The sequence below is a fragment of the Dermacentor variabilis genome, chromosome 4 (genome assembly GCF_050947875.1).
Source record: "Dermacentor variabilis isolate Ectoservices chromosome 4, ASM5094787v1, whole genome shotgun sequence".
Classification (NCBI taxonomy): domain Eukaryota; kingdom Metazoa; phylum Arthropoda; class Arachnida; order Ixodida; family Ixodidae; genus Dermacentor; species Dermacentor variabilis.
Genome location: NC_134571.1, coordinates 62,864,170 through 62,889,150, shown reverse-complemented (window position 1 = coordinate 62,889,150; position 24,981 = coordinate 62,864,170). Strand labels below are relative to the sequence as shown.

The following is a 24,981-nucleotide window of genomic DNA, read 5'->3' as shown; positions in this document are numbered from 1 at the left end:
TAGCAAGCTTCCCAGCATTTCCCTTTTCTCTGGAGTAAGCAGGCCTGTGCATTGTATGTGTGCATATGTTAATGTAACAGCTGGCCATGGTGGGTACAAGTGGTTCATAGCCATTTTCTGTTCGTTCTTCAGTGTGTTTGTAGCAGAGTTTGTTGTAATGTCTCGCGATCACCTCGAAGAGTGTGATCAGTGCAGGAAAAATGAAGCATAGACAGCTTTCATTAATGAAATGTTGCCAATTTTTGGTGCTGTTGCGAGTGGCTGCAATTGCACATTCTGTCAGACGAAGTAGAAAACTGGGAAATTCTCTCACTACATATCTATTGAATTAATTTTAAATAGAGGTATTATTTTACTGAAGTGGTTAGCCTGCTCTGTTGTGAGAGGTACAGTGCACTATCTAAACAACAAAGTGTCCTGTATAATTGAAGGAGTACTGACACAAAAAATTTCGATATTTTTCTTTTGCTTTATTAAGTAGCTAATGACCCAGTAATCATGGCACAATACCTTTACTTCAGAGCATGACAGATAATTATTTCAGTCTTGTTTGTAGCGACTAGTGCAAGTTTCGGCTTCATAGAGCAATGAAATGGGCCAGAGAAAGAATGTAAACACAGCTGGGCACGTGATCGGAAAAACCTCTGATGCAGGCTCTGATGCACACGCTGGCATGCAAGCTTTGTGTTGCTAGTTCATGTTATGCCTGCACGTGCTTTGTGATGTCCTCGCCTTTTCTCCTTTTCTTCGTCCAGCAGCGACAATTTTCTGCAGGCGGGAGTCACTACCGTACTATACCTGGCTGATCACTTTTGATTCGATCCACTAGAAAGCAGCAACTCAGATATTGCAGTCGGTGACAGCGAAGGCGAACCTCAAGACCGTCGCATTGGCCACGCTCAATGGTCAGTGCAGTGTAGTCAAGCTGATAGTGCAGGAAATCTGCAGGCACGACAAAAACTGCTGCTTAATTCTGCAGTTGCAGCAACACGAAGAACATCCCACTACAAGAAACAACTGAGAAGAGCACATGCAAGCTGCGTGGCAGCCAACGAAAATTCGTGGCGTAGCATTTTCTCGGTTGTTTACAATCCTTCCTTGATGTCGATGTCGCGAGGTGATGCATTTCGTGGTTGGCTGTGCGCACATACTTTAAATTGATTTTAAATATGTTCTAAGCTATATTTGCCGTTTATATTTTGCAGGTGATGTGTGTGTTCCCACATAAATCGATCTCGCGTGTTATCTATGGTATCATCTTATATATCATTATATATCATTATATCATTAGTGCCATCAAGAAACAAGCCCCACCGTTTCTGACTCTTACTCTCACTAATGATGGTTACTGGCAGTCGCGTGGGAAGCCGATCGATTTTCGTGCAGGCACGACCTCACTTTTTAATGAGTTCATTATGGTGTCTTAGGCATCAAGCAGAACACCATAAGCAGAGGACGGACAACAATGTCATGACGAATCTGTGTATGACACCACACTGAATCTGTACCAACTATAGTCCGTACTTCAATTCTTCCCCAAGTCATGAGATGAAGGGAGGTGCAAGGAAGTGCTGCTTGTCTCAACCAGCTTGAAAAACTGCTTTAGGGTAGCCAGTGAAACTTTTGTCATGCTTCTGAGGCAGTGTTGCTTACCTTCTGGGTAAGAATAATCTTTGCTAGAGACTAGTTTCTTGAAGTCTTCTACAGGGTTCACCACGTCCACCTTGAAGAAGAAGGTTATACATAGTTAAACTACATGCTGATTGGAATCAGTGAAGCATGTCAAATGCTCCCCACCATTGCTTTGTTCGAGACATGGTGAAAGAGCAGAGCGCATGCTTAGCACTGTTGCTGCATCAGAGATACACCTTAAATCTACCAGTCAGGTTATGACTGTCCACTATTGGATGTTTCGTAATGAACTCTATCGCCCCAGGCAAAAGATTTTGGTTGGTGAAAACGAGTTCCTGGCCCAGTTTTATAAACTACTTCTCTATCTGCCTCTCAATTAACTCAATTCAATTATCACTGGAATTACGTGTTCTGACATCACCTTTATAATGTATGTTCCTATAAAGCATAGAATGTTTACTCTTTCCTTAAGTCATATCTACACACCTGGCAATGTTAGTTTCCTTTACCTTTGTTGTTGCTGTGGCAACCAAGTCTGCCATGCTGACATCGGCACGTGCCCTCTTGGAGGCAGGCTCATCCGAGTTTGTGACGTCCTCTTTGTTTCTAGAGTCAAAACCAAGATTGTTGGTATATATACTTTTTGTCATTCTTTTTATGCATCAGTTACACCACAAAGTCATGACACCTTGATCAAACTTGGTGCCCTTATCCTCAATCAGACTAAAGCCCAATTAAATGTCAGTGGTCTGATTGAAGGAAATAATTGCTATTTCATTGCTATGTTTTTCAAATAAAGCCATACAGCTAGAAAACTAGCAGCATTTAAATTTAAAACAGAGTACAATAAATCGCCAGCTCAAGCCAACATGTATAACGAACTAGCCCACCAGTTAGTCCTGAGCAAGCATTTAAATGACCCATGGAAGCTGCAACGTTTCTCATTTTACTTCAATTCTGCTAGCCTTAAAAGTAAGAGTGAAACCTCAACAGCTAGTTACAAGTGGAATAAACTTTTAAAAATTGCTCAGTAGTAACGCTAACTTTCCTGTATAAGCACAAAAGGTCATTAAAGGTGTGTGTGGGGGGGGGGGGGCAAGCAAGAGAAATTGCAACTTTGGGGGGATGCACTTTTCATATTCTTGCAGTTTCAAGTTTCCCTAACATACAGAAAGGTGCCACCTAAATATTGACGACCATGCTGTGCAAAAGTTACAATTTACATTTGTGCATGTGCCGGTGGCATTTCAGAAAAGGATGAATGCCCACAGCTATCACTGTCCAAGTGCATTCGTAGCACAAGGAAAGGGCCTAACGTGGCACTGCTACCACAATAGAAAAAGGTCGTTCTCTGTTCATTTTTTTTTGATAACCTTAAGTATTGGCGTCTAGAGCATCAAGGAATGTGCTAAAAAGGCTGATGAAATGAAGCCAAAAGCGGAAAATTTCAGGCACTGATTACAATGGAAGCAAAACTCAAGGGGGTATTGATGCAGATGTAAAGTGAACACATTTCCTGTAACATGTGGCATTTGGCGACAGACTTTGCTTTCAATCGACACTGGCTATGTTGGTCGCACTCTATGGTTTCTTTGCCATTTCCAGCACTTAAAAGATAAATAGAGGAAGGAGTGTGTGTCCAAGGAGAGAGTAGATAAATACAGCAGACAGCTGGAAAGTGCCCAAAGAACAATGAAGGCTGGAAGCCATTCATATGTAAGAACACAGGGCACAAGAAGATTAAATTACAATGTTTAATGTTCCAAAGCAACAAATGGCCTATGACAGCTGCTGTAGTGAAAGGCTCCAAATTAATTCTGACTACCTGAAGTTCTTTAGGTGGTCACTGATACAAAGAAGATGTTACGCTGCACGGCTGAGTCAAAGAGGAGGAGATTGAAGGACTGGGCGTGATGTAGAAGGTGCCTGACTCCCTGTGCTCTTTTCTCTACACCCCCTCAATCATCTTGTACATACACCCATCTCATCCGTAATAATATGCACAATCTGGCAGTCTGGTACTCTCGGTATACTAAAATGGCACTCTTCTGACTGTTACAAATTGCTACCATGTGAGGCAAGGCAGGTCACAGTTCTAAGAGGTCACGTGCATGGTTTACTGTAGTTGCCAGGGGAAGAACCAGATGGCATGAGTGCGGAGGTGAGAGAGGAAGGAAGATGCAGGTGGTACGGAGTGTGTGTGGTGTGGTGTACGAGAATGGACAGCGCGGGGGAAGACTCACGGAGTGTGGTAAGAAAGTGAACGTGTCGGCCTGTCATCATTCGTAGCAACCATTAAAAATTTTTTGAGCAATTTTTAAGATCACAATATCCATCATTTCCATAATTGCGTTAAACAAATCTAATTTCTCGAGATGCCTCTTTCTCTTTCTGTCTTTATTTTTTTTAAAGATTAAATTTCATTCAGGATGCAGCTAACGACTCACATTTTCAATTCTGTCATTTGTTCATGCTGAAAAGCTAAATTTTCAGGTTTTTGACGCAAGAGCGAATCATGTATACCTAGTCCGATATGTATAAACTATTTTCTTATGAAAAACTGAAATATAAGGGAATGGCACCACAAATGCAAAGCCTGGTTTTTCCTCAGGCAAGATATTGCAGAAAAAGGTTAAATACTATTTACAAAAATAGACTTGCAACAACAGTTTTTGTCAGTAACTGCGGTGACTTACAGACTGTAACAGTCATATAAATCGTCAGAATATTAAACAAGCATTTCTAACACGCCGCATGCAATTTGTAAATGCTAATGAAGTTAATTCAACTCTAACACCCATCAAATCTGGCATTCTACAAGGGTCTGTACTTGGGCTGCTGTTATTTTTTATCTATGTTAACAATCTATCTGGTAACAATTCGTCTAAAATTTGTCTTTTTGAGATGACTGTATTATATCCCAAAATGACTAATGATCCTGATATTACCTCTCTTCAGGACAACTTAAACACACTGCATAACTGGAGTAAAAAAATGGCACATGCAACTTAACATCAAGAAATGTAAATCAAGGCGAATATCCCGTACTAATGAAGCTTGTTCTGCCTATCTACATGATAACATTCCTTTAGAGAGCGTAAGAAACTACAAATATCTTGGCGTCCATAAAACCTATAACTTATCTTGGAACTACAATATCGACTATATAATGAACAAAGATAATTGCACACTTCGATATCCTTGCAGAAACTTTTTGCTCGCACCATTATCACTCAAACAACTGTTATACACGACATATGTTCATCCGCAGTAGGAATACACATCAGTATGGGACTCAGATCATGCCATCTCAATTAACTGTCATGAAAGTGTCCAGAATTGCTCCGCTCGGTTTATACAAGCTAGGTAATTACGATCATATGGCAAGCGTAACACAAATGAGGACTATACTGAACCTACCTTCGCTGTTAACCCGCAACAAACAATCACGCCTATGCTTATTTCATAAGATTTACTACCAGAACGCAGCAGTTCGGTCAGCATGGATTAATCCAGCACCATTCATCTCGTCATGTAGAGATCATATGCATAAGGTAAATGTGCCTCATTGTAACACGCTAACACATTTGCAATAATTTTTGCCAAAAACATGTAACGAATGGAATGGTCTGCCAGCATCTACTGTTAGTATAAGTAATCCTGTTTAATTTAGAGATGCTTTAGTTAACTACATCTCAATAATGGAACTTGTGGTTACTATATCATGTGACTTTTTTACTGTATAAACACAATATTTGGAACCTAACTATGTATGTATTGATCTATCATTTCTAACTTGTGTATTGAAAAGTGTATCATCAAATTGCTATGGTGAACTACTACTATTATTTTCTTTATGTAATTAGTGAGCTATCATAATTTTTCATTATTACTTATACTGTGCCTTTTCTTTATAATCGCATTTTCAACCTCCTTTATCTAGCCTCTCCTCTCTATAATGGATGCTTACTCTGAGGGTACTGGAAATAAGTAAATAAATAAATAAAATAAATAAATAGGGCAATAATGATAGGCCCCAAGCCTTAAATAATTATCATAAACAGTAAATCAGCCATTTAGCTTCCTTGGGTATTGTCTAGCCTTAAAGGTTTTATGTGTTCAGCAACATAAAACAAATATACAGCAAAAAAAATAATCAACAGCTGCACTGACTGGTCGCAGGGTCCAACTCCGTTGTCTTGAGGCACTTTTACTGGGTTGACATCCTCCAGGGGAAATGCAGATGAAATTTTCTTTAGAATGGGCTCTGCAAGCTCTGAAACCTGTTGGAGTAAAAACCACCATCACACTTCACAGTACAATAAGAATAAGCTCTAAACCTAACACTATGTATGCAAAAATGCGTATGTGTATGCGGCACACCCGAAATACTCTCGTCAGGGAATCACTGAACATATTAGATTGAAAGTTGTAGCATTTAAATGAAAAAGTAAAATTCCAGTAACTGCAGGAAGCATACATTATTTAGACTGCAAAATTTTCATTAAAAATTATGAAAATCACACAATTTTAAAGTTGAACAATACATTTACAACTGCCACGCTGCAATGAAAATGCACAAGATTTCTTTCCAAACAGCATCTATTACAGTGTACCCAAAGTGAACATTTGAGCAAGCGCTTCATCAATTCATTCAAAGTCTTCATAGGCCAAAACATAATGAATAGGAGCAGTGGCCAATTGGTTACACAATACTTATTGGTATGAAATTTGGCATTATACATTAGTTAGCAATAACAGTGACAAGTACCTTAAATGTTGTTGGGTTGCAATGAATGAGCTACTGTGTAACACACATCCAACGCCTGCAATGCTGTGGTACATTAACACAGTATAGTAACATGTGAGAAGGTGTCTGTTTACAACAACATGATATCTGTTCTTGTAGCACTGATAAAAGTTGTAAGCAAGATGTTTTCTCTTCCTTTCATTCTGAAACTTTTATCAACTTTTACAAAAATAGCCAAGATGCTAAATGAAGGAATTTGCTTGAAAGAGTCACCACTACAATTTTACTTTCATGCAGAATAAGGTTCAATCAGCGCAGTTAAGCAATTCGTCTGTGACAAGAGCCCCTGTGTCCGTGTCAACGGGTGACTCGGGAAACATGTAATGACGTATCTTTCTTCTAAGAAGGCATTTGCTCCTGATACTGAAAGTGAAATGAAGAAAGGGATGCCCACCAGCTGTGCTCTCTAATACAGGAGATGACGGATGTAATGGTGTCCTTGCTTGAGAATGGCATGATTAGTTTTGTTATCAAGCCCTGTGATGTCCTCTGCTTGTGCTACAGAGCCTCCAGACAGAATCCTTTGCAGGCTCAAGGCACCAAGCTAGTCTCCACATCTCAGCGCCATCGCGACCTCGACTCTCCTTTCTTAGTTGCAAACTTGCATGGTAGAATCACTTAGTACATTTTTAGCAGGACCGTGGGAAGAACAAGAAGCATTAGCACTATGAAGCATTATATACAAAAAGTTATGCAGATCCAACATACATGTTGGAATCTATGTTTTACAACTATGAGTCTATGCTATAAAGCTAATGACAATGTGTACAATTGTTTATTTTCATCCTATGCAAAGTGTAATTTCATGCAATGTTCATGTTTATGTGCCACAAAAGTTCCAACTTTAATCTCATCAGTGAGTAAACAAAGGATGTCCCAGGAGAGCCATTGCTTCGAAAACTGGACAAATCTTATATTGTTGTCCTGATGAAGACCCTCGTTGAAACGCTGGCTTCAGAGATGTCCCTTGTTTGCCTAATGTTGACCACTTAATCGTGCTATTATGTACTATACAGTATAGTAACATGCATGTAGATATGTATGTACTTTTAGGAAAAGCTGCCTTCAGTGATGCAGTAACTGGGAAATGTACTGAGTGACTGAATCTTTCTCTCCTGCTATATAACTTCAGAGAAACAATAATTTGGTCTAATATTGAAATTACGAATAAAGCTTCCATTCCATGAATTGTGTAAAGTAAAAAATTAAATTCTGGAGTCTTATGTGCCAAAACTGCTATTTGATTATGACACATGGCACAGTGGGGGACTTCGGATCAATTCTGACCACTTGGGTTTCTTTAATGTGCACCCAATGAGTGGTACACAAACACACACACACACACACAATAGCAACACAGTGCATGAACAGATCAACACTATATGCAGTATATACAGCCCTGCAGTGGAGGTCTGTAGGGCGTGTACAACAGGGTTTTCGTGTACATCCTTCATTTGTATGCGGTCTTCGGGGCCGGGCTTCGAGTCCATCTAACTGGAGCACAGTCGCGCAACCCCCAAACCACTGCGCTACCCAGAAGCTTAGTAGGTATATTTTATTTCCACTCCCATCAGATTGCGGCTGCCACAACCGGGATCCAACTCCCAACCTGGAGCTCAGCAGCTCAATACCATAGCTAGTGAGAGCTACCATGGCAGTAATCCTACAACGTGACCATTCCATGTGAACATGAGGCATTTTCACCCACTTGTAGCTTCAATGTAGCATTCCCATTTGTCTGTTCTTGCTTTACTCAAAATATAGATAAAACTTAAACCATTTTTAGTCAGCAATTCCTTCTCACTTTTGGTTATTTCTCCCTGTAAGATAACAGGGATAGGATTCTGACTTGTGTGCAATAACAGTGGCAAAGCACAAGGACAATGAAGGACTTCTCATGTGACAACTCACTCACCGCCTTGGGCGTCTTGATGGCATCTGCAATATGTTGAGGCATAGGAGGCAATGGATCTTTTGGATGCATTGCTCTGTGTTGAATACACTGTGGACAATGAAATAAATACTTCATCAGGCAAATAAAAATGCAAAACTAGCAAAGATTGGAGGACATGAAATAATCTATTGCTAAATAAACGAGTCCAATATTATGGGGAAATTACAAGAATACCAACCTGCACCAACATTTTAAAATACACAAGGTTTCAACCTCTGAAGAGTTTGAAAATAAGAACAATGACAGTACAGTATGACTGCTTTCTGAAACTTGTATTATTGCAATGCCATCTGGAGTGTGGGAAATACAAATGTGCCTCTTTCAACTTGCATTTTTCAGGAAACACCCTCTCAAATGAGTTTCAAACCTATGCATTTTAGTGTAGAGAATCTGGGTTAACGTGTTTGGAAACAAGCAAGCAAAATACAAAATTATCTAAAGAGTCCTTTAACCTGCATCTCTTGCCCACTGATGGGTCAGCTTTTCCACACCGCCTAGTCAACTAGCAGTCATGCAGACTGCGTACTGAAAAGTGAAATTGAGGGGGGGGGGGAAGGCTGTATAGTACTCAAAGCATGGTTCAATATATTGCAGAATGCTTTCCAGGATGGGAAATAATAATAATAATAATAATAATAATAATAATAATAATAATAATAATAATAATAATAATAATAAAGAAAGGCTCGCATTTATATTTGCGTAAGTATGGTACTTGTCCCTTGTATAGACGTTCTCTTTAGAGAGAGAGAGAGAGAGAGAGAGAGAGAGAGCCTCCACTCTGGACTGTTGCACATGGGTACAAAGGCATGGGCTGCCGCTTCTGCAGAGCTTTCAAGGGCGGCTCATGTGTCTTTACAACAGAACAGAGGCCTTCGTGATGATGTCTAGGGAGCTCTCGTAGCGAAAGTCTATAGCAAGCATATGCAAAACCTCACAACAATACAGTATCTTCATCAAAATGGTGCATACATATCACTCTGTTCAACAGCAAAATGGCATCAACTGTAGTCCTCCTGAGTGCTGTGCTGTTGACAAGGGGTTGATGAAATGTGAAGTGCAGTATATCACATGCAATGCCTGTATATCAGATGCAATGCCTAGTGCCTGCTGATGATTTTATACAACTGATCATCTTTCTCTGTGCATCAGTAAGGTGGCTTAAAATTCAACTAAAAGCAGTGTAAACATCTATATAGCCAGCATGCACGATAGGGTAGGACTTGCTCACCTGATAGAGCCGCTGCAGGTATGGATTTGAGGTTTGACTAGACTTGAACAGCTCTTCTGGTTCGCCATTTCTGTCAACCAGAACAAATACTATGTACATGCATGTCCTATAAAAGCACTGCTTGATACCTGACTGCAACTTGTCATGTAGACAGATAGTGCAGCAAAGATAGTAGGAACATAATAATAATGGCCAATGTCAGCAATCATAGATTTCTTTTTCACATAATTTCTAAGGAAGAACAAGCATATGATTAAGTCCTCAGGATGGCCACCTAGTGTATCTATATGCATGACTCAGTACAGAGCTGTCTTGGCAACGCCACTATGATCTATATACAACTTCCAGAAGCTGCGGTCACAACTGCCGTACAATGCTCCGCAGGCAAATCTCACAGGCAACAGTAACATTACAACAAGATTGCTGAAGAAAACCTGATAATCTTGTTTGCTTACATTCCCTACTGTACAGGTAAATAAAGTACTGACTGCAAACTGTTGGCTGGAAATGCTCTGTCAAGCATAAAAATAAGCATGCCCATTTGACATCAGCATAGCTCACTCCTAAGCTGAAAAATATATGCTGGCCAGGCAGGAGGTCAATGACTAAATGTGTGGCTAATCAAGAATGAGATGTACAGTCACTTAATACTTTAACAGCACCACACAAGCGGTGACTAGCCTGGTTGGTGAGCGCCTTCTAATGGTGTGAAGCAACCAGATCAGCGGGAACTTGTTGATCTCTTGCTGAGCGCATTGCTTTGCGCCATTAAAAAGTGTTCACCGGCCGGCTATTCGACGCTCGCACATTTCTGTTAAAGAATTGGGCGACTGTACTTTAAGAGTTTTTCCAAGCAACTTCTGCATTTCAGTGTGCGTCGGCACGAACATGAGCTTCCTAGCAGCTGCATGCTGCTTAAGTTAAAAGCAATCTGCAACAGCAAATGGTCAAAAGTTTGCCTTTCTTGATGATAATGTTGCCTTTCAACTTGTCTGTGAGATTCAGCAGGTTTGAATCAAGTCCAAAGAATACGTAGGAGTGATGGAAAGTACTCTTTCAAGCTGGTTCTGTGCACATGTATACAGATCCTGTGTCACTTACTGCCAAAAAAAATTTGACAGTTGCAAGAGCCAGTACTTTGTGGTCTTTCATTACTTTTTCCCATGCAAAATGTCATTCAGCTGGTCGACACAAGAATTAGAGGTTTGCTGCAACTTGCTCCCTTAAATTATGAGGTTTTACGTGCCAAAACCACTTTCCGATTACGAGGCATGCCAATTTGCTCCTTTGTTGAGTAACAATAGTATATACTACAGTGCCACTGTATAAATAATATTTCACAACAGTCGGACTGTTCACATAAAAGCTAATCTTTCACAGAAGATAGTTCACAGAGAATGCGATCTTACATATCCACAGCTGTAAGGTCCATTGCCGCTATGAGATCGTCAAACAGGGACAGCTGCATGTCTGCAAAGACAAATTCAACTCATTTGCATTCTGTAATATAATAAAAAGCCTGAGTATCACTGTGGTCACATACATGATGTGGGTTCTCATACGCGATCTTGGGACAAAGGAACAACAACACAGTAGTGTAAACAATCACAAGGGCATCTACTGCACCTTTCATACACTAATGCCTGCTAGCCGAGTTTCCATCCAAGGAGCATGCCAATGGGCGCTTGACAAATTGAGGAAGTCCAACTTGCGCGACTGGATGGCGAATGAATATGTTCTTCCCCATGCTGGAAACAAACACCTGGATGTTTGCGTCTACGGTCATGCGAACGGTGGTGCATTGGAATGATCGTATTCGTCCATCCTGGTGTACTGTTCTGAAGTCTTTCTCGGGACAGTCCCGCAAAGCGACAGCCAGTGTGCGAGACGACCGTGCATGCTGCTGACCCCAAGCCAAAGAGGAACAGCCTACTTCCTTTTGTGCCTGAGTAACCCCGCCATTCGGTGGCATTAGCAGTGCAACACTTGTGCCACCTCTCATGCCAATCTGCAATGCCCACCACCGGTGCTCGGCTACACAGAGAATCCAGACTATAGGAGACGAGAGCTAGGAGGGGAAACTATCAGGGGACGCATCACAGTCGAGCATCCCCATGACAGCTGTACTATATTTCATACATTGCATGCAATGTTGTGGAGCCTAGCTTGACCTTTTGCCGTGGCTGCGTTAGCGACCAAAAATAATTTGGTGTCTTTTTCCAGAAATTATTAGAAACAGTTGTTTATTTCAGTTCAGTAAGTTTTAATCCTTCAAAATGAACATGCTGTGTTACACAGCACTCACTAGGTTATTTTAAATCATTTTGCTTTTAGTTGTTAACCCTACCATGTTTTTCATTTCCAGCCTGTTGTGGCAGTCTCATATGCATGCTCGCGTAAGCATATGCTGTTGGCATGCAGCAACGCACAGGCTGACTGATAGCTGGACTTGTTTCGCGGTGTCACACGGTCTGAGAAATCTGGCGTGACACTCAAACACATAACTAATATCTCCCCCCTGACAAGATTAATCTTCTGAAAAAAAAAAAAAAAACTGTGGAGATCATTTGATGAACATGCTAAACAAACTAACAGGTAAACCTGGATCTATTTTTTTTTGTGCCATTCATAATTCCCCCCTTAAAGGGTTAATGTTAACCTGCTCTTCATCATAATGAAAAGCAGCACATTTGAATGAAAACAGCAACAAAAAGTGCTGCTTGTCAAGAAGGCCATGATCAGTATAGACAAAAATTGCTTACCAGTTGGAATATTGTCTTTGTTGGTGTCCAGGGGCAGAAACGTGAATCTTCGCAAGTCTTCCATGTAAGGCAATTGAATGAACACGAGGCACTGCGAAGCGAATGAAATTATTAAGACAACACAGGTACTGCACCAGCCCTTCTGGTTAGGATTAGCGACAGCTACCTGTGCAACAAAGCCACAAAAGGCAACAACCTCAAACATGAAAGCCTGATGCTAATAGAAGACCAATTTGGCTATGGATCTAAATAAGTCGCTGTCATGAGAGTCTGCCCGAAGCAAAGAAAAAATACACGCTTGGACACCAAATAGTGATGACAAAGAAAGGAGGGCACGGTGTTAGGTGAAACGTGAAGTAGAAAGAAAAAATAAAGGAAAAGCATTCGGCAAGCAGTATTGACATGGCCTTGAACTAAGCAAGAAGACTCAACAGTTTTGCTCTGTTCTAGGAAAGCGGGCAAGTTTGGAAGCAGAACCCCAAGCTAAAGACTTATCACTGACACTGCACATGTGCAAACAGCCTCTTCTTTTCTGGAGACTCGTTGAGACTCTTTCTGCCGTCATCTTTCCAAATAATACCATCTAATAAAATGCTGAAGATGCATAATATGCAGCAAAAACTGGTGATCTACTGACTAGCCTTAAAGTTCATATGTGCCAGCATGCATTCAGACGTACAGCCAATTTCAGTTAATTCAACATCAGATAATTAAACCCATCTTGTAATTCAGTCCTCTCCAGAAATCTTGAAAGGTGCCCATTTTTGTTAAATGTTTCCTTTAACTTGAACAGATGAATAATTTGAATCAACTTCATGGCTCCACCAAGGCTGAACTTATAAATTTAACAGACTGCAAAAAGAGGGCAATTGCACTCCAGTGATGAATTTTGAATGCTAACACCCCTGTCAAGTGTCGGGATGGGCTGCCCATCTAGCGGACGTGTGAGCACTCTATGACAATTACCACGTCCCGTGAACAGTAACGATCTGAATACTTGAACATATGGCAGTACTATATTGTCAATGTAAGGGTCAGTTCGGATTAAACACGAAGATCCCTTGGTGCACTCTCTTGCACTCCATATTTCAGTGTGCTCTTTCAACATTTATTGTGCACTGCTCTAGCTAGCAGCATCTGTAATATATCTAATGCAATCACGGCAGTGCACACCATAACACTGGCAATACAGAATCCTTGAAGAACAAGCAAAAATAAAATTCTTGAGAAGAACTCAGCCCTGCCAACCATACAAAATGAATAAGAAATATAACTTCTACAATAGCACGCAGTCAACAAATGATTTTCTGAACAGCAAAAATATGGACATGTTTGATTATTCAAACATTATAGTGGCACCACGACTCATCTCTGAGATGCAATTTGGAACGATGACAGAAATTTCTGGTGCCTTGCAGTGTGCAGCATGATTTTTCCTATTCTTCTTGCAAATTGGTTTGCAAATTCAGCAGCTGTGGTGAGCAGGAATTACCATTTTTGTTCCTATATGTTTCCAGCTCCTTATTGAAACAGAGTAGAGAGTAGAGAAAGGATGATCTGCCAGATGCTGGATTGTATGTTTTGACCTTTCCAATCCAAGAGTAAGTGACTGCTAGCTGCAAACAAAAACAAACTACAGTAGACTCCCTTTAAGACAAACTCGAAGGGACCATGAAAATTTATTCGTCTTATCAGAAGAATAATTGGCAATATGACCAGATGCATCCAAATATCTTACTTCAAAACGGTAAATGAAGTAGACTTAAAATGGGGGAAAATGACATAAAAAGCATTTATTTACTGAACTTGATAGAAAACTGTTTTCCAGTGGTACTCTTCCTTGGTTTCATACAGTCCGTGATGAATGTTTGGCACTTTTGTGCAAATCGGCAAGCAACCACAAACGATGTCAGCTCACCTAATGACCTTAAAGATCCTTCTGTGCCTTCGTGCTGCTGGAAAAAGCTCACTAGGGAGTTAAAGCAGGCATCTGCCGCCTCATAGGTCATTGGTGCAGGCTCCAAGCTAGTGAAAGCATGAATGAGCGTGCTGAGCATGCAGCAAAGCAACGCAACCTAGAGGAAAGTCTAGGTGACGTAGAGCGGAGTAGGGAAGGAGAAACGAGGTGAGGCGTTGCGGAGGAGGAACGTAGGCAGAGGCACACTGGGTTGACCTCCTCTGGCAGTTACTACAGGTTTCCTTTGCGATACGGACATACTGGGCTCGTCTAGTGATAACTCCGTCCTCGCGCGCCGTATGCTGTGTGTGCGAGAGAAAGCATGCAACAGTGAGCCGACGATGGTGGCTCAATCTCGTGTGTTCAGAGGAGGAGGGGGAGCGCAATCTTCAGTCGCGTACGCATGGCACCGGGAAGGGGAGGGAGGGGGCGTTGTACTACGGTGGCACGAAGTTGCATGGGCTATATCTTGAACACGATCTGCTTTCGGGGCACAGTCTAGGGGGGCCAATGGCTCATAGTTTTGCACACGCTGTGTTCTCGCCGCTTAGTTTGTATTGAAGCAATAGACAGCGCAAAGGTCATGTCACTCGCTGCTGCTGCTGCGAATCCTCACGCTAGCGTTTTGACAGCGAGCATACATGGTCGTCGAGTGTGGTGTGTTTATGTCTGCCTGTGTGTGCTGACATAGTGCTTGTTAATGTAATTAGTAAGCGAATGTTTACAAGGGGGCGTTCTACTCTGGTAGCTGCTGCGTATGGCGCGGCCGCATGAGCTCCGTCTTAAAATCGATCTGCAATGCAGACAGTCTAGGCACACCGAAGGCCCCATAGCTTCGCGTGCGCCACAGCACTCTTACAATTGCAAGTAACCTGCGTTCACAAAGTGAAACGTCACTGTCGCTTTTTGTTTCCTCCGCCTCCTGTTTTCGCCTCTGTCCACGGGCGATGTGTGCCAATGTGTGCGCCTCCGGGCGCGGCCCATTGAGGCACCCTAGCCTCCAGGATCGGTAGTGGTGGCAGTAGCTCTGAATGTTAGTCTTAACCAAAGAGCATGTCTGAGGCGGTTCGTATTAAGCAGATTTTTTTTGCACTGAGTCTATGGAAAACCAAACAAACGTTCCCATGGTTGTTAAATGTGAGAATTCAGCTTTACTGGGTTCATATTAATGAGAGTTCACTGTATACAATAAGCCAAGCCAAGCTGCCAAACTTGCTCAGGTAATGCACAAAGTTGTTTTTGTTTTTGTTTATTGTTTGCTGCATGTGTCCAGTTATTTTTGCTTATAGTGTGAGACACTCTTGTGTCAAACTTCAAGTATTCTTTGCAGTGATAAAGTTTTGTTGCTCAGTCAACAAGGAGATTGGTGGCAAAGTGCTCAAGCAGGAGCATGCAAACTAGAATGAAGACGTGCTGCCAACAACACAGCCACTGAATGCAAATTTAATGCAGGCACAAAGGGTACTTTCATCTTGACATCCAAAATACTGGCCAACTTGTCATGAAAAAGCATAGGTGTGTACAGCAATGCATTGGTGACGTTTCCCAGTCACTCACAGAATGAAAGCATTTGCTTTTTTTGGTGAATCTGCTTTTTTGAAATTTGATTACTCAGATTTTTTGTCAATTTACTGCCAAGTTTATATGGCTTGTTGGTGATTAGTGTACATGATTTCCCAAAGAGCAGAGTACAAGCTCTCCCACCTCATAGCGTTCCTTGATCCGTGGGCTTAAAAAGCCCATTCGAGGTGCACTCTTGTCGGAGAAGGCGTACCGGACGATAGCCACCATCTTGGACTTCTTGAGGGCTTGGATCAGTGCAGATAGGGCAGCACCAGCAGACTGCACATTTAAACACCTACTGTCTATGCGAATATGCAAAATAAACAGTGCAGGTGGCTCAAACATTAGTGACATGCAAGGCAATAAAAATAGTCTTAAACACTTTTTTATTTGAAGTCTCCTTTTTTTAGCCGGCACAACTTATCATATGGCATGATAGTTCGAAGTCCCACAGTCTTATGTTTAGCCACTCTTGGCCACAAACAAGGCTGTGTTCAGTGCGTAGTAGAGTGCACAAGCAGCTTCAACATACTGAAAAAATTTAAGGAACCAGTGTTTTAAAATTTGGTTTAAATAATTGACTATACAACATATTTAAGTCTGAATGATTGTGTGCCTACTGTGCTATATGCCACACCAAGCCCCATGCTACAATGAATGGCTGTTGTGCCAAACAATTAGTATATAATGAGTATAATTACTTATTTAACAATTACTGTTATGCAAATATTTAGAAAAAAAAACATTTTCTTAACTCCATGGTTAAGAATCAAAGCAATTTTTGCAGATTATCGAGAGCAAGCTTATATTATTTCAATCAAGGGCATGCCTAGACCAACTGAATTTCAACTTACACTTTTTGGAACTGGAATCACTAAGAATTGAGTGCCAAACTTTCCAGACATTCTGACCCCTTGTGTCCTAAACATACCAGTGCTTAAATATGCATTACTTAATGCCTAGGTAATTCCGTGCAAGAAGTTTCTTTGCTAGCATTTTCCTACAATATCTTCTAGAGATTATTAAACTTCAGAATTTTCTGATACCATGCATAATGTATTGCCTCATTAAGAATGATTAGCAAAAGTATAACACACCTCATCTCCTTTTCTGGCAACCACATAAGAAGTCTTGTCACCCATGTAGTAGTGTCTCTTGATCTGTTAACAGAAAAGTGAACAAGTTGTCACATCATACCTATTCAACATTGCCTTCTTACTCACATAATATAACTCGCACAACTCTTAACTACATTGTAAGCCTGGTGTTTCAGCAAACACTCAGAAACAGTGCAGCAGAAACAAGGTTATTTTTTGCTATAAGTATACGAATAACCATTTTTGAGACCAAACTGAATACAAATCAAATAGTACCAGAAAAGAATCAAATAAAGTATTTAATAATTTCTTTAATAATGAGAAGCGGTTTCATGAATCGATCTTCACATACTAGTATATCCACAACCTAAGCAAGTTTGTCATTACGTTGCACATTATGAAGCACTGTTAACTAAAAACACAAAGGAAGCATTAGGAACAAAGTAGTGAGCAGTTTGTTTGCACACTGTGGGGATGCGTGACTCTCAAGCGTCCCCTGATGTTGTTTTCCCCCCGCATGACTCCCGTCTCCTGTAATCCGGCTTCATCGCGTGGCTTTGTGGCGGCGGTCGGTGTGGCTGCAGAGTAACACGAGAGATGGCGCGAGTATCGCTGCTAACACCACCTAATGGCAGGATTACTTAAGTACAAAAGGGAGAAGGCTGTTTCTCTTTGGCTCGGGATTGGTAAGCGCCGCAGACATTCCGCACATGCACTGATCCATGCTTCTGCGAGACTGTCGCACAAGACCTCATTCGAATGTGCCACCGTTTGCATGACTGTACACGCGGACAAACAGGCATTAATTTCCAGCTTGGGGCAAACATATTCACTCGACATTTAGTCGCGGTGAGTTGGACTTCCTAGATTTGTAGCGTGACCAGTGGAATGTTCTGCTGATAGCAATTTGGCTAGCAGGCATGAGTGTATGAAAGGTGCAATAAATGCCCTTGTGATTGTTTGCACTACTGTGTTGTCGTTCCTTTGTCCCAAGAGCATATTTGAGATCCTCATAACACTCGGGACTCTTCGGTGAGTGTAAATGATATCAGTTTAACCGGAAATGTCTGGCTCCCTGAGCAACATATAGCAAGTTCCATAATGCAGCTTCTCGTGTTTTACGTCTACTATGGTAGTTGGGATGAAATTTCTCTTACTTTTGCTCTAGTATTATGTTTCATAGCACACAGTTGGCAGTTTCAGATATTCGAAATCCACTAGAGAAATATTTGTATTTACAAATGTTTTAAGAGGATGGGGAGAAGGTGTGGGCACATGATTGCTGTGCTTGCTACGCCCTTGATTAAAAAAAAAAAAAACTCACATTGACTTCATCGGTGAATCCGAGTACCTGGAGGCCCCGCCCAGAGCTTGCCTTGCTTCCCTCCATGGCCTCCCGGTTTTCGTCAGTGAAAGGTACCAGAGTGGAGCCATACCGGTATGCTTGTATGGTGCCATCTCTCTCCACTTCCGTTTCTTTTTCATCATTGCGGTAGTAGACAGTGTCACAGCGCACAGGAACTGCAGTGCGCCTGGCAGTGCACTGTTTCCACGGCTTGGGCTTGACCTCCACTACCTGTGCATGACAAATGATGAGGACTGACGAAGACGACAATCATTGATAGTTGCGCGCACGGGCTCCACCTTGTATGCCTGTACTCTGCCCATTGTATATATCTTGTAAATATATTGTCAAGCATCTTCTCTCCCCGTAAGAATATTACTGCCTAGAAATATTGCTAGTGAGATATATACTTACTCTATATGATCAGATTTCGTGCGTGATGCAAATAGGTTTGTGTATTATGGAGTGTACTGCTATGCTGGAATAAATAACGAGTCATATTGAAGAGCCAACCACACTCCACCCTCAGTACCGATTTCGACGTGTGACAATCATTTTGCTTCAAGTGTCACTTGTTTTTCTGGGCACATGTTGGACAAGAGAGACAGTTTATTTTGTGTTTTGAAAATACATGACACAGCTGGTGGGAGAAAAAGCTGCTTGTTAACAAGGTTGTCAAACACTCAAGTTCAACAGTCACAGATATGGTGCTGCCTTGTTCTTCACTTTCACCAGTAAAACTAGTAATGCAATTAGACAAAATACCCAATCACAAAATTCTGAGAAGCATCGTATAGAACTGAGAAGCACCGTACAGTAATCTCGATGCTTTGCCTTGGGGCAGCAAAGCGAATGTCCATCCAAATTGCACTAAACAGCACGCCAACATGACACATCCAACACTGGCGTGGCAGTGGCCCCTTAGGCACAGGCACACAAAGGCAGTAGTGTGGCAGGCGGCAGTGCCGCTGTGAAGTTGGCTTTCCCTCAAAAGGCTGCTGCTTTTCACGTATGTGACCAAATTTGGCTAGTAGGGGTGCGAGCGGCGTGTTCAATCAGATGCACAGCTCTGCTCCCCAATATATAGTAAATCTAGGTGAGATGAGCCCTGAAGTAAAGTGCATTGTTCAGACTTTAGCATGAAGGAAAAATAGAACTTAGTCTATTATAAAAACAGCAGCAAAATGAAAATTATTCACAAACAAAAGAAGACTCATTTTGCACAGGGATTCCATACCTTAGTTTTAGGGATGGTTTTCTTTAGACTCTACAAGTACTCTTATTTTACTATTCTTAAAATGCAAAGCAACAATAACTAATCACTACAAGTGCACTATTATTTGACAGAGTGGTGTACAAGTTGCTTCCTTAAACATTCCTAAAGACAGGAATTGTGAATGCTAGCCCAGACAAAAAACCTGCTTCGTCTACAAACAAGTAGACAAAGCAGCTGATTCCTCAAATTTCAGTTGATTTGCACAGTAGTTTTCCTTAAAGGAAAATTGCCATGCCTCTTGAAGTGAAATGAGTGCTCTTTTAATCCTTGGTTTATTTTTAAAGGGACCCTGGAACCACTTCTAAGAAATGTGCAGGATATGCCTAATAGTACAAGGCACTGCGCCACTAACCTTCCTGAACAAGTTTATGAACGTTTCTTGAACGAAAAAGGCTATCAGCAACTAAATGTTGCCTCAGCCATGCCTTTGCAGCTTCACCTTCCATTTTGTAATCCTTATTGGGCTGGAAGCTGTGTTGAGACAAAGCAATGCCACTGATGCTTCAACTGACTACCTGTCAGTCAACTCTGCTTCGGTACTAGCACACTGGTATCATCCCCAATGGTGGCTCCACCACATCAGTTATGAAATTTTGTGATTTTGTTTTGCGATTTCTCACTAACAACACATTTTCGTTCATTTTGACTAAAGCACACAATTATTGTTGTTAGATGCTGTAGGCAACAAAACATTCTCAACTTCTTAGCTGTGTTTCACTCAACAAACAATGAGGGTGCCACCTCCAGCATCTATGTCTGTGCAGATGAGGGTGGCGATTAAGTGAGGAAAGTTACTAACAATGACTGTTGCAAGGAAACCCATTATCATTTGGCTATCGCAGCACTGTCGACTTCTATTATGTTATCATGGGATGGAGATTTCATTGTATGCATTGACTGTACTTTTGTCTACCTGCAACGACAGCATGACAGTGGTGAGAATATGGACTGACCAGGCCATAGGCAATGTATGTGTGCTTGGTTGATGCACTCACCCAAGCCTTCCAAAATAGATGGTACAGCTTTTACAATACATGCATTCTGGGTGCTAATGGGCTGAAATGTTTCGCAAAAGTAACCATTGACAAGCTTTTTTTTTTTTGGCACACTTGCGAAATAAAGTTTTTTGACAAATCCGATACTTTGGACTCTAAAATTATTCAGAATTTTTGGCGGTTACCATCGAGTCTTCATTATCAGGCAGTGCAGATGTAGTGCAACAATTAACTGACCACCCTCACAAAGTCCCCTTTTCAAAACTTGGGCTCCAGAAACATCCCTTGCTTGCACACCTTTAATCAAAGTTAGGGCGCATGCACCATATGTGCTGGTTTACCTTGATGTACGACGAGATTGGTATGGAGATGTCAGGCCCGATCTCAAGGTTGGCATTCCAAGGTGTAGGGCGTGTGCGCTTTTTCTCATATGACATGAGGGCTGGCATAGCCTGGCTAGGATCCAGAAAAGAAAAGGTAAAGCGGATAGAAAAACAACTTTTCAAGTCAGCAATTCAGATCAGTAACCTAACACTTATCTATAAGATACCATGCAAGTAACACTATTTAACTGCATGTCCACTGTGGACACGGCTTGTAAGTAGCTTTATATAGGCACCCATTTCTGGGTTGAGCGTCGGCATTGGCATAACCGCGTGAATGTGTGCATGCCACTGCTCGCGTGTTCCATCTTCTTCTACAGCTGGCTCCAATGCCGCTCATCATGCTAGCGTTGCCATACTGCCCCTCCCTCTATGAGGGCACTGACCTCATAGAGCCAGTCGGTGCGGTGATTTCGGTATGAAATTCTTTGCCTCGACATGTAGTTGCACTTTCGTTATCGTCTTCCACAGCTGGCTCCGATGGCACTCATCATGCCAGTGCTCTCATACTACCCCTCCCTCTGCAAAAGTGCTGACAGCACTGGCCCATTGCCAGTCAATGTGATGAGTTCGGTCTCAAATTCTCTGCCTCAGTATATCGTGAAATGAAAACACATATAAAGTTGCGCTCAAATTTCACATTAGGAAGTATTGTAATCGTCAGACATTTTTCTGTGAAATTTCGAGAAGTTGACTTCCCAAAGCGAACTTTTTTTTTTTGGCTAAGATTTATATTTTGTTTACATAAAGGTTTCAGATCACCACTACTCTCATCTCACCATAGTGCACTTTCCTTTGCCTAGTTCAGTTGGAGCAGCCATGGCAGTGACAGGAGAAGTGAACAGGGATGATTGGGAAGCCCTTGCTAGACATTTAAGGTAGGTGACTGGCTGTGGTATTAGTTTTCGAGGTTGTTTTGTGCTGTGTTCCAGCACAAGGCAGTAGCCCTCAATCTCTATAAGACAGACTTCTTAAGGCATACCTAAATGTGTACGAGTCGCCGTTGACTGCTTCCAGGATTTTGCCAACATATTTAACTGCTTTCTGCTGGCTTGCAGACAACTTCTCCAAATCATCTCCAACATTCTGAACATCAAATGGGCAGCTGAAAAGTGAATGGTGAGAACAATACAGTTACCGCGAGCATCTAGTAGCAAAACTAATGGTATTCATATGTCAACAGATTTTTTTTGTGCTGTTATTTACAACAGTCATATATCCCCTTGGTACTTCAGTCAACTAGTTTCAATTACAATAAACAGCCAGTAGAACTAACAAACAACCAGCAGAAAAAATGCTACCGGTAAGAAAGTACCTATGCTAGAAGAAAAATGCTTGTCATTTTACTGCTAACTTTGTCGTAGTCAGTAACCAAGGCACAGGCTAATGAACCATTGCCTGCACCAAATGGTTTGATGACAACACAAAATATTGCATCATGCCTTGGCCTGCAACATTGTACCCTGATAACAATGTAAGAAGTGCTTGGTTCCTTAATGCAGACGTCCTATAACATACGGGCATGAGAATAAAATAAACTCAGCACTCAAACTTTCAATTCAGCTATGTACACAAAACGCTCATAACAGCTGACTTACACGATGGTCAGAGACAAATCAGAGTTCTTCATTCCTTCAGCAATGATATTTTGCTGGCTGTCATTGAAGGTCCCACCGAGGTTCGACAAAAGCACCACTCGCCGGCTGCTGAACTTGAGGTTCTTTGTCTTGTCCACAATTACATCGAGAGCGACTACGATGGCATCAACAACTTGGGACACGTGAAGTCAAGGAAACTACAGTCAAATTGATGTCAGGACACACCCTTTGCAAATGAACATAATGTGCCAGCCTGTGACTATGCAATACTTCTTCATTAAAGTGACAACAGCAGCCTTCTAATCACTGCATACAATAGTTGCTTCTTACTGACTTGCATACTTCAACTGAGTGGTAAGTATGTACTGGTAAGTACCCAAGCCTCCCAAAATAGATGTTACAGCTATTACCATGCATGCATTCTGGGTGCTAATGAGCTAAAATTCTTCGCAAGGCTAACCATTGGCATTTTTAATGAGAAGGTAAATGCAACGTAAGAAAAATTCAGGGTACACATCACTAATGGTGGCAGTGCTTGCCATGTTATTCCCTTTTCTTCCACGATATCAGCAGGGTTTTTTTTTTCATGCTCCAAATGATTATGCGTAAGCTTTATAAACCTGCCCATATACTGTAAAACTGTAATTTTGCAGCCCCAATTGTTGGCAAATCCGACATGTTGCGCTACTAAACTTTGTGATTTTGGGCGTGTGCTATATGGCTCACTTGGGCCGCAAGCTTTTCTTTCTTTTTTTTAACCATTCTCACGTGATCGTGATGCAGCTGAAGCAAGACTAAGATGACAAAATTCCTCTAACAGCCTCACTGCAGAAGCCACTGAACGCAGCTTGGATCATCGAAGTGTGGCACTCCCTCTCTGCGAGACTGGAGATTATACAGCATTCGACAGAACTGGCATCGCACAAGCTTGCGGAGCCAATTAAATCAAGCGCACCATATTTTAGGAAGCACAGCCAGCAGAATTAGCCGGCAAATTAAATTTCAATTTTTAACGTAGTTCTCACCACACTATGTCACCTTCAAGCCTGAGATAAAATTAAGCAGAAGAAAATAGAATGTACCAGAAGAGAAAGACTGGATAAAGCGCTAATTTCAACTCTGTCTGCTGCTTGTCTGTTGCATTTTCTTTAGCTTAATTTTGTCTAAACGTTCAAAAATGCACCAACTAGCCGAACAAACTTTTGCCAAGGATACAGTCACACACATGCTGCGTGGCCTTAACCTCGGCAAGCTTGTCCAGCATGTCAAAGCTGACTGGCTGCAGGCCACACAAGACATCAATATTCTGGTACTCGTCGTCGCTCGACAGGCTGTTGTTTGTGCGCTCGCTGCTGCAGATTACCACGGCAACCTCGTCCTTGGATTCCGAGAAGATCTGTGCATCGACATGAAAGTGACTGTGACTTGGCGCAATCATTTCTTTGTGACAGTATTGGTCCTATTGAAAATGCAGATTTGAACCTCTTACCACAACAACTATACCTTCACCAAGCTTTTTAGACAGTGTGTCTAGCTCATCAATGTTTACCATGCCCTGATGATGTTTGTTGCTCACCCACAGCTCTGCACTTGATGTAATATTTCAGCAGAAACCCGCAAGGTGGAGGGAAGTAATTAATAAAGGGAAAATGAGACAGGGAAATCTCCTCAAACTCTTAATTGCCTTTGCTTCCGAGTTGTTGATAAATTCGGCTTCGCCTGCCATCTGCGAGTCGCCTGGTTAGCTCAGATGGTAGAGTGGCTGCCGAGGAAAGGTGGTGGTCCTGGGTTCGAGTCCTAGACTAGGAAGAGTTTTTCTACAACTGTGAAGCTTTCCTTTCGAGGAATCCATATGGGTTTCCTTTGTAGCACTTAGGCACATTTGGGTGGATGCATCATTTTCCATTTATTAAGCTCTGCACTTGTTGCAACTGCCACTGTAGTTGGCGAGAACCAAATAATGCAGTGGCAAATACACTGTTGTCTAACTCATGGAATTTGCGTAGATGCACAAGCGAATTACGTTCACTCATTGCCATGACGCCATGGAGGAGACAAACTACTTTCAATATTGGCATCTCTCGGGAAGTATCTTTGGAGTGTTGAGGCAAAAAAGGCAGGTGCAGTGCAGCTTTGTGGGCTGACCTTTTACTGAATTTTTACACTGTCACCAAGTGCTGCACTGTGGTTCCTGTATACTATGATGGTACTGCGATTATTTTATCTTGCCACTGTATGTCATCTCCTCCAATTTCACCTCACCCTTTACACATTTCACAAATCAACTGGCCGATAAGAGGATCTGATGAGGAATACCTCATTTTTGGAACCTTCTTCACAGCACAAGTTAACAATATCAGTTAAATTGTAGTGAATTT

General features: G+C 41.7%; 1 protein-coding gene across 2 annotated transcripts in view; it reads right to left on the bottom strand.

Annotated features, from left to right (window-relative positions):
* The window catches only part of Ku80 (X-ray repair cross-complementing protein 5 Ku80), a 29,343-nt gene that overhangs the window by 3,384 nt on the left and 978 nt on the right, over positions 1 to 24,981 (bottom strand). For both annotated transcript variants that reach the window (XM_075689312.1, XM_075689313.1), the window contains exons 3-16: positions 23,819 to 23,999; positions 22,604 to 22,775; positions 21,988 to 22,110; positions 20,964 to 21,078; positions 18,331 to 18,582; positions 17,007 to 17,069; positions 16,051 to 16,188; positions 12,390 to 12,480; positions 11,037 to 11,097; positions 9,628 to 9,697; positions 8,358 to 8,444; positions 5,806 to 5,915; positions 2,142 to 2,238; positions 1,654 to 1,723 (exon numbers count right to left, since the gene is read on the bottom strand). In XM_075689312.1, coding sequence (XP_075545427.1) covers positions 1,654 to 1,723; positions 2,142 to 2,238; positions 5,806 to 5,915; positions 8,358 to 8,444; positions 9,628 to 9,697; positions 11,037 to 11,097; positions 12,390 to 12,480; positions 16,051 to 16,188; positions 17,007 to 17,069; positions 18,331 to 18,582; positions 20,964 to 21,078; positions 21,988 to 22,110; positions 22,604 to 22,775; positions 23,819 to 23,999 — 1,630 coding nt within the window. The remainder of the gene's footprint in view (positions 1 to 1,653; positions 1,724 to 2,141; positions 2,239 to 5,805; positions 5,916 to 8,357; positions 8,445 to 9,627; positions 9,698 to 11,036; positions 11,098 to 12,389; positions 12,481 to 16,050; positions 16,189 to 17,006; positions 17,070 to 18,330; positions 18,583 to 20,963; positions 21,079 to 21,987; positions 22,111 to 22,603; positions 22,776 to 23,818; positions 24,000 to 24,981) is intronic.